The sequence below is a fragment of the Triticum urartu genome, chromosome 1 (genome assembly GCF_003073215.2).
Source record: "Triticum urartu cultivar G1812 chromosome 1, Tu2.1, whole genome shotgun sequence".
NCBI classification, from domain to species: domain Eukaryota; kingdom Viridiplantae; phylum Streptophyta; class Magnoliopsida; order Poales; family Poaceae; genus Triticum; species Triticum urartu.
Window position 1 is genome coordinate 539,852,228 of NC_053022.1, and position 12,345 is coordinate 539,864,572.

General features: G+C 50.8%; 1 protein-coding gene across 3 annotated transcripts; it reads right to left on the reverse strand.

The window, feature by feature from the left end:
• Window positions 1-39: 39 nt before the first annotated feature.
• LOC125527599 (phospholipase D alpha 1-like) lies at window positions 40-3,087 on the reverse strand. Of its 3 annotated transcripts, none has more exons than XM_048692125.1 (4): window positions 2,907-3,087; window positions 2,752-2,814; window positions 790-2,674; window positions 40-713 (listed from the first exon to the last, which is right to left on the reverse strand). In XM_048692125.1, exons 1-4 carry the CDS (start codon window positions 3,000-3,002, stop codon window positions 274-276), a joined length of 2,484 nt encoding a protein of 827 aa, XP_048548082.1. In that variant the 5' UTR covers window positions 3,003-3,087; the 3' UTR covers window positions 40-273. The 3 variants fall into 3 exon arrangements, with proteins under 3 accessions (XP_048548082.1, XP_048548078.1, XP_048548075.1); XM_048692121.1 differs by having other exon boundaries at window positions 790-2,677; XM_048692118.1 differs by having other exon boundaries at window positions 790-2,695.
• Window positions 3,088-12,345: the final 9,258 nt, after the last annotated feature.

Consider the following 12,345-nt stretch of genomic DNA (forward strand, 5'->3'; position numbering starts at 1 on the left):
TTGGGAATTTGAACGATGTCTAATTAAAAGTCAGTCAAATGTCAAATAGACAGTCCCAACATTTATTATGATTTTACTTACATGTACAAACAACCCTGTTTTTTACAGCACTAGCTAGGAATACCCATTCACACGTTTATACAGCTTCCACCTACACAAGTCCATCCATCCTCCACACAACGAATTTACGACAGACAACCCATACACACATCACCTGATCACTGCATGCGTGTCCATCTCAACGAGTCATCATCACCATAGATGATCTCATCTTCATGTTGTGAGGATAGGGGGGAGGTAGGTGGACTTGTTGCCGAGCACCCTGGCCTTGGTGTCGGGGAAGAAGGCCGTCGTCTCCAGCAGCTCTCCGCCTTCGCCCACGCCGATGGGGTAAGCCAGGAGGTGGCCCGGCAGGTCTCCCTGAGGCGGCGTGTCGCTCGCGAACATGTCCCAGTGCTGCCGCGCCACCTCGTTCACCCTGCGCACGCACGCCAGGCTCGATGGCTGGAGGAGGTCGACGGTTGCCGCGGCCTGGCCCAGGTGCTCCTGCCACAGGGCAAGTCGTAGGCCGTGCACCTGCCCCCTCGCCGGCCGGTTGGTGGACGCGAGGTAGCCCGGCTGGTACGCGCCCATGGCGATCTCCGAGTCCCGTCCGCCGTCCATGGAGCGCTGGTTGATGTTGGCCGACCCCACGATGACGTACTCGTCGTCGACTGCAAACAAAATGTCAGCAAGACATAGTACCATCAACTTCTTTGACATGGCACTAAGGTCTAAGGCATGGGTTACCTATCATGGTCTTGGCGTGGACGTAGATCATGAAACGCCTGGCCTGCTGTGCCCTGACGTAGTCGGTGTCAGGGTCGGCCCTCTCCGGCGGCACGTACTCGCCGGGGCCGGGCGCCTCCCTGTTGCCGAGGCAGAAGAAGGTGAGGTAGTCGGTGGGCCTGGCCTGGATGCCCTTGGCCTGAATGGCGAGCGCGACGTCCTTGTACATCATCTCCATGGTCCGGCGCTGCCAGTCGAGGATGGCCTGCACGGAGCCGCTCTCGGGCACGCCCTCGGGCCACATGGGCACCACCACGTAGACGGCGAAGCGCTCGCCGGCCTCGATCTTGCTCACGATCTTGAGCGACAGCTCCTTGGGGATGAGGTGCAGCGCGTTGATGTCCTCCACGGCGACGCCGTCGTCGCGGCTCCACGCGTAGGAGCTCCCCAGGAAGTACTGGTTCTCGATGTAGATGAAGTCGCGGGCGCGGCGGATGGCGTGGATGTAGGCGTCCTGGATGCTGCGCTCGATCACGTGGTCCTTGCCCGTCTCGAGGCCGATCAAGGCCGCCTCCTCGGGCTTCTCCGGGAACCCCGCCGCCGCGCCGCCGTCGATGGACCGGAACACCTGCACGTTCCACGAGTCGGCGTCCTGGACCGCCTCGCCGGCCGCCCAGCCCCGGTCGAGGGTGACGAGGTGGTTGTCGCCGTCGCCCTGCTTGCGCCAGCGCTGCTCGAAGTTGTCGAGCACGTCCCACGCCGCCGGGCCCTCGACGCGGCAGTGGATGTCGTGCCACGGCTCCCTCGGCCCGCCCTTGCTGATGGACGCTCCGGGGAAGTTGGGCTGGTGGAAGTCGTCGCGGTGCGTGGTGCCGAGCGTCCGGAACAGAGGGTGCTCCTGCGTGTCGTACCTCCCGTCGCAGAGGTCGATGCCGCCGAGGAAGCTGACGAGGCCCGGCGACGCGTTGGCTGCGGCGGTGCGGCTGCTGTCGACGATGACCGTCTTCTGGTGGTGGGTGAACATGGCCGCCGTCTCCACGTCCTGCACGTAGCTCCTGCCCTGGTCGGGGTTCCGGGGGCAGAGGATGCAGCGCACGCCCGTGCCACGGAAGTACGTGGCCGTGTCCTCGTCGTGCGTGGCCATGAGACCGTCGCGCCGGATGGCACCGAGGCCCAGCGACGTCCGGTCGTCCCACACCAGCATCAGCACCGTGACGCCGTCGGCCGCCTTTCTCTTGAGCAGCTCGCCGAGCGTTCCCGACGACGGCTTACGCGGGTCGCGCACGAGCGCGACGCCGGTGTTGACCGACCACCCGGCGATGTAAACCATCCTCCGGGCGTTCGTGATGGCCTCGAACACGTCCTCCCAGCAGCGGCGCGGCTGGTAGGGCTTCCCTCCGGCGAGCGTGACATGGACCCGCTGCGCGAAGGCGTCGGAGATGTGGGCGTCCTGGTAGAGCCTGACGCGGCAGCCGCGGCGCTGGCCGAAGAAGGTGCGCGGCACGCCCGGGTAGGCCGCGGAGCCGACGCCGGCGCCCCAGCGGGCGGCCGGGTCGCGGGCGACGTCGGTGAAGCGGAGCTGGACGTGGATCCTGTCGCCGGCTTCGAGCGGGCGGCGCTTGTCGTCGCAGATGGGGAGCCACTGGTCGACCCACTGGCCGGCGAGCAGGGCGCGGTCGGTGGGGAGGTAGGCGCGGCCGATGAGCGTGGCGCCGACGGGGTTGTCGGCCTTGACGGTGAAGATGACGTGGGCGGCGTCGTGGGCGCAGTAGACGTGGAACGACTCGTCCCACCTGGGCGCGTTGCTCGGGTCCAGCATGCGCGTCCGGCCGACGCGCGCCTTGTCGATGTCCACCGTCGCGTACAGCTTGCCCGCCGTGCCGCCGAGCCCGATGGCGTTCTCCAGCTGCTGCAAGCGCGCGTTTCTCTACGTGTGGTCAGGCATGGCTAAAAGTTTCAACGAAATTTCTAGCGAAATCCAACCTGAGAGTTGTTGCAGAATGACAGTTTCTTGATCCAGGAGAAGACTCTCTTCTTCATAACAGTCTGCTTCCATGCATGCATGCACATATTACTGTACTGAAATCACAGAGAACATTGTAGAAGAGCGTACGAGGTAAGAGGGAGCCATGGCGGACCTTGCGGGTGGGTCGGAGCTGGCCGCCGGAGGTGACGGAGAGGTCGGCCTCCAGGATCTTGGCGTCAACCACGCCGTGCAGCAGCAGCTGGGCCATCTTCTTCTTCCTCCTCCTCGTCGCCTTCTTCTACTGTCGCTTCTTGCGCTCAGACGGCTGGCTGGCCTCCAAAGCCGACACTTGTATTGTATATATACAGTCTCCCATCTAACTGCAGAGAGCATGCAAGGATTATCCATGGCGATGTGGGTCAGCTTAACTTCCTTCCTTTCATCCGTTCCCTTCCTTCCTTGAAGAACAATTCAGGGAGAAGACGTCTCGAGAGGGCTACTGAAAGGTATCGAGGCAAGGGATCTTATCTTAAAACAGCTAGCGCAAGAAAAGCTAAGGTTCTTCCAGGTTGTTTGTTTACTTTAGTCAGTCAACAGTCCTAGATTTTACTACCCGCTGGCTGCTTTCTCTGAGAGGAGAAGCGGTGAAGATTCTGGCGCATGCGGGGTTCTGCTTTTTACTGCTGCGGAAAAGCTTGTGTGCTTTCTAGATGTTGCATACCACTCAAAGCTTAGTGGTATATTGTCATGTAAGATCTCAATATAGTACCAACTAAGATTTCGTTAAGTCTCAGTCGATTGAGATTTATCAATCCCATTTTAGGAATTGACTAGACGACTTTTTTCTTCATTTTTCAATTTTCTCAACTGCAAGCAAAAAATAGAAAAATAAAACAAAAGTTCAACCGCAACACGTGGTGCAAAATAAAAATGTTGACGAGCCACAAACCAACTGCTCCCAATGTCGAGTGTCGAGTCTGTCGACCCCCTTTCCTCTCCCCTCATCGCCCACGAAGCGGTGAAAACCGACGCGTGCCCTGACCCTCCCCTGAGACACAGTGAGGGATGTAAAGTAGGATCTAATATATTGTCCTTATACACGTATTTGTATACGTATGTAATTGTAATTGTGATCATCTATATATTGAGACGTGAGGCTGGATATCAATCACTCACGCAAAACCCTAAACCATGTATTTCAACATGGTATCAGCCAAGTCGGGCCGCCGCCGCAAGTCCCTCGCGCCGCCGCCCGATCCTCTCTTCCGCGTCGCCGCCGCGTCTTGCTAATTCACGTATGCACATATGCAGGAATCCATCCAGCTGCTTGCTTGCTAGCTAGCTAGCTAGCTTTGCCCGTCCGCTACCGCCGCTTCCAATCGCTGCTGTTGCGCGTGCCATCCTCTGCTGCTGCCGCGCGCCGCTCCATCCGCGCCACCACTGCGATGTCATCCTCCGCTATGTCCGCCGGCCAAACTGCCGGCGCCCTCGTCTCTTCCCCCGTCGCCACGATCCCCGCCACGTTCGCCATCCCGACGATCTCCGTCTTCCTCGGTCGCCACAACTTCATGCTCTGGGGGGCATCACCAGCACCGTTCTTGCCGGTGCCAACCTCCACGGACACCTCGATGGCACCAAGGCGGCACCGGCCAAAACACTCGTTGTCGGCACCGGCGACGCTGCCACTACCGTCACCAACCCGGAGTATCACCAATGGTGGGTTCAAGATCAGCGCGTCAAGGGGCTTCTTCTCACCTCCATGGATGAGGATATTGCATGCCAACTCATTGGCTGCGAGTCGGCGCATGCGGTGTCGACAGCCGTCGCCGCCATGTTCAGCGCCCAGAGCCGCGCCAATGTCCGCCACATCCGGCGGCAACTTTAGTCGCTGAGGAATGACGATCTGTCCGCCGCGGAATACATGCACAAGATGAAGGCCCTGGCCGACACTATGGCCGCCGCCGGCTCTCCGATCCGTGATGATGAGCTTATCGATCACATCCTCACCGGCCTTGGCTCCGCCTACAACTCCATCGCCGCCTCCTTGGGCATGAGTAACGCACCCATGCCCTACTCCAGTTTTTACTCATTGGTTCTGTCATTTGAGGCGCTGCAAGCACAGTAGAGTGCGGTGGAGGGGTGGTCTCCCTCTGCGAACGCCATGACCCGTTCGGGTTCGTACGGCGCGGGCGGACACGCACCCTACTCCGACCTTATCCCTCCCAAGGAGGGGAGCGCCCGGCTGATGGACATTGCTAGCCAGGGCAGAGCCGCCAGGTCGGTAATGGCGGCAGCACCGGCGGCCGTGACCGCAACGCTGGTTATGCCGGCAATGGCCGGCAAGGTCGAGGGGGCAACGCCGGCAACAACGGCGGAGGAGGTGGGCGTCGCAACCGCTGGCGTCCCCGGTGACAAATTTGCAAGAACTGGGGCCATGAAGCCGACGACTGCCACAAGCGCTATGATCAGGATCACAACTCTCGCTCCACCAACTCGGCCTCCACCAACACAGTCGACTTTCCTTGGGTACTGGATACTGGGGCTATGGATCACTTGACTAATGATCTTGAGCGCCTCCAGGTTCACGAGCGCTATGACGGTAAGGATCAGGTTCAGGTGGCCAATGGTGCAGGTTTGTATATTTCACACATTGGTCATTCGCGTTTACCCGGTTCATCTCTTAAACTGCGTAACATCCTTCATGTTCCACACATTAGCCAAAATCTTTTCTCTGTTTATCATCTTCTTTGTGATAATGACGTGTTTGTTGAATTTCACCATCGTTTTTTCCTTGTTAAGGACAAAGCAACCAGGCGCGTCATCCTTCACAATAGAAGTTACGGGGGGGGGGGGGGGGGGTCTATTCGGCCCCCTTCGCTCGTGCGTCATTCTCATCGTCTCGCCGTGCCTCCTCCGGTGTTCGAGTTTCGTCATCCCAATGGCATCAACGTCTTGGTCATCCTGCAAATAATGTGGTCACTTCCATTGTTCGGAGTCATGAACTTTCGTGTTCTAGTTCAAATAATTCATCGTTAGTTTGTGATGCCTATCAGCGTGCTAAGAGTCATCAACTACCTTATTCTACTTCGTTTCATATCACTATTGTACCTCTTGAATTAATATATTCAGATGTTTGGGGTCCCGCTCTTGCTTCGTCGGGAGGGTACAAGTATTATGTTAGTTTTACTGATCACTACACACACTTCACCTGGATTTATTTGCTTAATCACAAGTCTGATGTTGAGCAAGTTTTCTACAACTTTCGGGCTCATGTCGAACGCCTTCTGGATTATAAACTCAAGGCCGTTCAGTCCGACTCGGGTGGTGAATACCACAAACTCCATCGCTACTTTCAACGCATGGGCATCTCTCACCGAGTGTCATGTCCACATACCTCTCAGCAAAACGGTATTGCCGAGCGCAGACACCGACATTTGGTCAAGACTGGCCTTGCCTTGCTTGCGCACTCCTCTCTTCCACTTCGGTTTTGGGATGAGGCTTTTCTTATGGCATGTTACTGTTGGGTTTCGTAGTAATTTCAAAAAATTTCCTACGCACACGCAAGATCATGTGATGCATAGCAACGAGAGGGGAGAGTGTTGTCTACGTACCCACGCAGACCGACTGCGGAAGCGTTGACGCAACGTAGAGGAAGTAGTCGTACATCTTCACGATCCAACCGATCAAGCACCGAAACTACGGCACCTCCGAGTTCGAGCACACGTTCAGCTCGATGACGATCCCCGGACTCCGATCCAGCAAAGTGTCGGGGAAGAGTTCCGTCAGCACGACGGCGTGGTGACGATCTTGATGTACTACAGCAGCAGGGCTTCGCCTAAACTCCGCTACAGTATTATCGAGGACTATGGTGGCTGGGGGCACCGCACACGGCTAAGGAATAGATCACGTGGATCAACTTGTGTGTTCTAGGGTGCCTCTACCTCAGTATTATAAAGGACTAGAGGGGGGAGGCTGGTCGGCCAAGGGAGGGCGCGCCAGGAGAGTCCTACTCCCTCTGGGGGTAGGATCCCCCCCCCCCCAATCCAAGTTGGAATAGGATTCCTTGAGGGGGGAAAGAGAGAGAGGGGGCCGGCCACCTCTCCTAGTCCTAATAGGACTAGGGGAAGAGGGGAGGCGCACAGCCACCTTGGGCTGCCCCTTTCTCCTTTCCACTAAAGCCCACTAAGGCCCATATAGCTCCCGGGGGGTTCCGGTAACCTTCCGGTACTCCGGTAAAATCCCGATTTCACCCGGAACACTTCCGATATCCAAACATAGGCTTCCAATATATCAATCTTTATGTCTCGACCATTTCGAGACTCCTCGTCATGTCTGTGATCACATCCAGGACTCCGAACAACCTTCGGTACATCAAAATGCATAAACTCATAATATAACTGTCATCGTAACCTTAAGCGTGCGGACCCTACGGGTTCGAGAACAATATAGACATGACTGAGACATGTCTCCAGTCAATAACCAATAGCGGGACCTGGATGCCCATATTGGCTCCTACATATTCTACGAAGATCTTTATCAGTCAGACCGCATAACAACATACGTTGTTCCCTTTGTCATCGGTATGTTACTTGCCCGAGATTCGATCGTCGGTATCCAATACCTAGTTCAATCTCGTTATTGGCAAGTCTCTTTACTCGTGCTGTAATACATCATCCCGCAACTAACTCATTAGTTGCAATTCTTGCAAGGCTTATGTGATGTGCATTACCGAGAGGGCCCAGAGATACCTCTCCGACAATCGGAGTGACAAAACCTAATCTCGAAATACGCCAACCCAACATGTACCTTTGGAGACACCTGTAGTACTCCTTTATAATCACCCAGTTACGTTGTGACGTTTGGTAGTACCCAAAGTGTTCCTCCGGCAAACGGGAGTTGCATAATCTCATAGTCATAGGAACATGTATAAGTCATGAAGAAAAGCAATAGCAACATACTAAATGATCGGGTGCTAAGCTAATGGAATGGGTCATGTCAATCAGATCATTCAACTAATGATGTGACCTCGTTAATCAAATAACAACTCATTGTTCATGGTTAGGAAACATAACCATCTTTGATTAACGAGCTAGTTAAGTAGAGGCATACTAGTGACACTTTGTTTGTCTATGTATTCACACATGTATTATGTTTCTGATTAATACAATTCTAGCATGAATAATAAACATTTATCATGATTATAAGGAAATAAATAATAACTTTTATTATTGCCTCTAGGGCATATTTCCTTCAGTCTCCCACTTGCACTAGAGTCAATAATCTAGATTACACAGTAATGATTCTAACACCCATGGAGCCTTGGTGCTGATCATGTTTTGCTCGTGGAAGAGGCTTAGTCAATGGGTCTGCAACATTCAGATCCGTATGTATCTTGCAAATCTCTATGTCTCCCACTTGGACTAGATCCCGGATGGAATTGAAGCGTCTCTTGATGTGCTTGGTTCTCTTGTGAAATCTGGATTCCTTTGCCAAGGCAATTGCACCAGTATTGTCACAAAAGATTTTCATTGGACCCGATGCACTAGGTATGACACCTAGATCGGATATGAACTCCTTCATCCAGACTCCTTAGTTCGCTGCTTCCGAAGCAGCTATGTACTCCGCTTCACATGTAGATCCCGCTACGACGCTTTGTTTAGAACTGCACCAACTGACAGCTCCACCGTTTAATGTAAACACGTATCTGGTTTGCGATTTAGAATCATCCGGATCAGTGTCAAAGCTTGCATCAACGTAACCTTTTACGGTGAGCTCTTTGTCACCTCCATATACGAGAAACATATCCTTAGCCCTTTTCAGGTATTTCAGGATGTTCTTGACCGCTGTCCAGTGATCCACTCCTGGATTACTTTGGTACCTCCCTACTAAACTTATAGCAAGGCACACATCAGGTCTGGTACACAGCATTGCATACATGATAGAGCCTATGGCTGAAGCATAGGGAACATCTTTCATTTTCTCTCTATCTTCTGCAGTGGTCGGGCATTGAGTCTGACTCAACTTCACACCTTGTAACACAGGCAAGAACCCTTTCTTTGCTTGATCCATTTTGAACTTCTTCAAAATCTTGTCAAGGTATGTGCTTTGTGAAAGTCCAATTAAGCGTCTTGATCTATCTCTATAGATTTTTATGCCTAATATGTAAGCAGCTTCACCGAGGTCTTTCATTGAAAAATTCTTATTCAAGTATCCCTTTATGCTATCCAGAAATTCTATATCATTTCCAATCAGCAATATGTCATCCACATATAATATCAGAAATGCTACAGAGCTCCCACTCACTTTCTTGTAAATACAGGCTTCTCTGAAAGTCTGTATAAAACCAAATGCTTTGATCACACTATCAAAGCGTTTATTCCAACTCCGAGGGGCTTGCACCAGTCCATAAATGGATCGCTGGAGTTTGCACACTTTGTTAGCTCCCTTTGGATCGACAAAACCTTCCGGTTGCATCATATACAACTCTTCTTTCAGAAATCCATTCAGGAATGCAGTTTTGACATCCATCTGCCAAATTTCATAATCATAAAATGCGGCTATTGCTAACATGATTCGGACAGACTTAAGCATCGCTACGGGTGAGAAGGTCTCATCGTAGTCAACCCCTTGAACTTGTCGAAAACCTTTTGCGACAAGTTGAGCTTTGTAGACATTAACATTACCATCAGCGTCAGTCTTCTTCTTGAAGATCCATTTATTCTCAATTGCTTGCCGATCATCGGGCAAGTCAACCAAAGTCCATACTTTGTTCTCATACATGGATCCCATCTCAGATTTCATGGCTTCAAGCCATTTTGCGGAATCTGGGCTCACCATCGCTTCTTCATAGTTCGTAGGTTCATCATGATCTAGTAGCATGACTTCCAGAACAGGATTACCGTACCACACTGGTGCGGATCTCGCTCTGGTCGATCTACGAGGTTCAGTAGTATCTTGACCTGAAGTTTCATGATCAACATCATTAGCTTCCTCACTAATTGGTATAGATGTCGCAGAAATAGTTTTCTGTGATGTACTATTTTCCAATAAGGGAGCAGGTACAGTTACCTCGTCAAGTTCTACTTTCCTCCCACTCACTTCTTTCGAGAGAAACTCCTTCTCTAGAAAGGATCCATTCTTAGCAACGAATGTCTTGCCTTCGGATCTGTGATAGAAGGTGTACCCAACAGTCTCCTTTGGGTATCCTATGAAGATACATTTCTCCGATTTGGGTTCGAGCTTATCAGGTTGAAGCTTTTTCACGTAAGCATCGCAGCCCCAAACTTTAAGAAACGACAACTTTGGTTTCTTGCCAAACCATAGTTCATAAGGCGTCGTCTCAATGGATTTTGATGGTGCCCTATTTAACGTGAATGAGGCCGTCTCTAAAGCATAACCCCAAAATGATAGCGGTAAATCAGTAAGAGACATCATAGATCGCACCATATCTAGTAAAGTACGATTACGACATTCGGACACACCATTACGCTGTGGTGTTTCGGGTGGCGTGAGTTGCGAAACTATTCCACAATTTTTCAAATGTACACCAAACTCGTAACTCAAATATTCTCCTCCACGATCAGATCGTAGAAACTTTATTTTCTTGTTACGATGATTTTCCACTTCACTCTGAAATTCTTTGAACTTTTCAAATGTTTCAGACTTATGTTTCATTAAGTAGATATATCCATATCTGCTTAAGTCATCTGTGAAGGTGAGAAAATAACGATATCCGCCACGAGCCTCAATATTCATCGGACCACATACATCGGTATGTATGATTTCCAACAAATCTGTTGCTCTCTCCATAGTACCGGAGAACGGTGTTTTGGTCATCTTGCCCATGAGGCACGGTTCGCAAGTACCAAGTGATTCATAATCAAGTGGTTCCAAAAGTCCATCAGTATGGAGTTTCTTCATGCGCTTTACACCGATATGACCTAAACGACAGTGCCACAAATAAGTTGCACTTTCATTATCAACTCTGCATCTTTTGGCTTCAACATTATGAATATGTGTATTACTACTGTTGAGATTCATAAAAAATAGACCACTCTTCAAAGGTGCATGACCATAAAAGATATTACTCATATAAATAGAACAACCATTATTCTCTGATTTAAATGAATAACCGTCTCGCATCAAACAAGATCCAGATATAATGTTCATGCTCAACACTGGCACCAAATAACAATTATTTAGGTCTAATATTAATCCCGAAGGTAGATGTAGAGGTAGCGTGCCGACCGCGATTACATCGACTTTGGAACCGTTTCCCACTCGCATCGTCACCTCGTCCTTTGCTAGTGTCCGCTTATTCTGTAGTCCCTGTTTCGAGTTGCAAATATTAGCAACAGAACCAGTATCAAATACCCAGGTGCTACTACGAGCTCTAGTAAGGTACACATCAATAACATGTATATCACATATACCTTTGTTCACCTTGCCATCCTTCTTATCCGCCAAATACTTGGGGCTGTTCCGCTTCCAGTGACCAGTCTGCTTGCAGTAGAAGCACTCAGTTTCAGGCTTAGGTCCAGACTTGGGTTTCTTCTCCTAAGCAGCAACTTGCTTGCCGTTCTTCTTGAAGTTCCCCTTCTTCTTCCCTTTGCCCTTTTTCTTGAAACTAGTGGTCTTGTTAACCATCAACACTTGATGCTCCTTCTTGATTTCTACCTCCGCAGCTTTCAGCATCGCGAAGAGCTCGGGAATAGTCTTGTTCATCCCTTGCATATTATAGTTCATCACGAAGCTCTTGTAGCTTGGTGGCAGTGATTGGAGAATTCTGTCAATGACGCAATCATCTGGAAGATTAACTCCCATCTGAATCAAGTGATTATTATACCCAGACATTTTGAGTATATGCTCACTGACAGAACTGTTCTCCTCCATCTTGCATCTATAGAACTTATTGGAGACTTCATATCTCTCAATCTGGGCATTTGCTTGAAATATTAACTTCAACTCCTGGAACATCTCATATGCTCCATGACGTTCTAAACGTCGTTGAAGTCCCGATTCTAAGCCGTAAAGCATGGCACACTGAACTATCGAGTAGTCATCAGCTTTGCTCTGCTAGACGTTCATAACATCTGGTGTTGCTCCAGCAGCAGGCCTGGCACCCAGCGGTGCTTTCAGGATGTAATTCTTCTGGGCAGCAATGAGGATAATCCTCAAATTACGGACCCAGTCCGTGTAATTGCTACCATCATCTTTCAACTTTGCTTTCTCAAGGAACGCATTAAAATTCAACGGAACAAAAGCACGAGCCATCTATCTACAATCAACATAAACAAGCAAGATACTATCAGGTACTAAGTTCATGACAAGTTTAAGTTCAATTAATCAAATTACTTAAGAACTCCCACTTAGATAGACATCCCTCTAATCCTCTAAGTGATCACGTGATCCAAATCAACTAAACCATAACCGATCATCACGTGAGATGGAGTAGTTTTCAATGGTGAACATCGTTATGTTGATCATATCTACTGTATGATTCACGTTCGACCTTTCGGTCTCCGTGTTCCGAGGCCATATCTGCATATGCTAGGCTCGTCAAGTTTAACCTGAGTATTCTGCGTGTGCAAAACTGGCTTGCACCCGTTGTA

What these genes read in the sequence shown, in the direction of transcription:
- LOC125527599 (XM_048692118.1), bottom strand. Translation starts at nt 3,002, where the DNA reads ATGGCCCAGCTGCTGCTGCACGGCGTGGTTGACGCCAAGATCCTGGAG. An exon ending in CATTCTGCAACAACTCTCAG is followed by an intron (nt 2,696 to 2,751) that starts GTTGGATTTCGC and finishes GACCACACGTAG; the next exon opens with AGAAACGCGCGCTTGCAGCA. An exon ending in CCACGCCAAGACCATGATAG is followed by an intron (nt 714 to 789) that starts GTAACCCATGCC and finishes TTTTGTTTGCAG; the next exon opens with TCGACGACGAGTACGTCATC.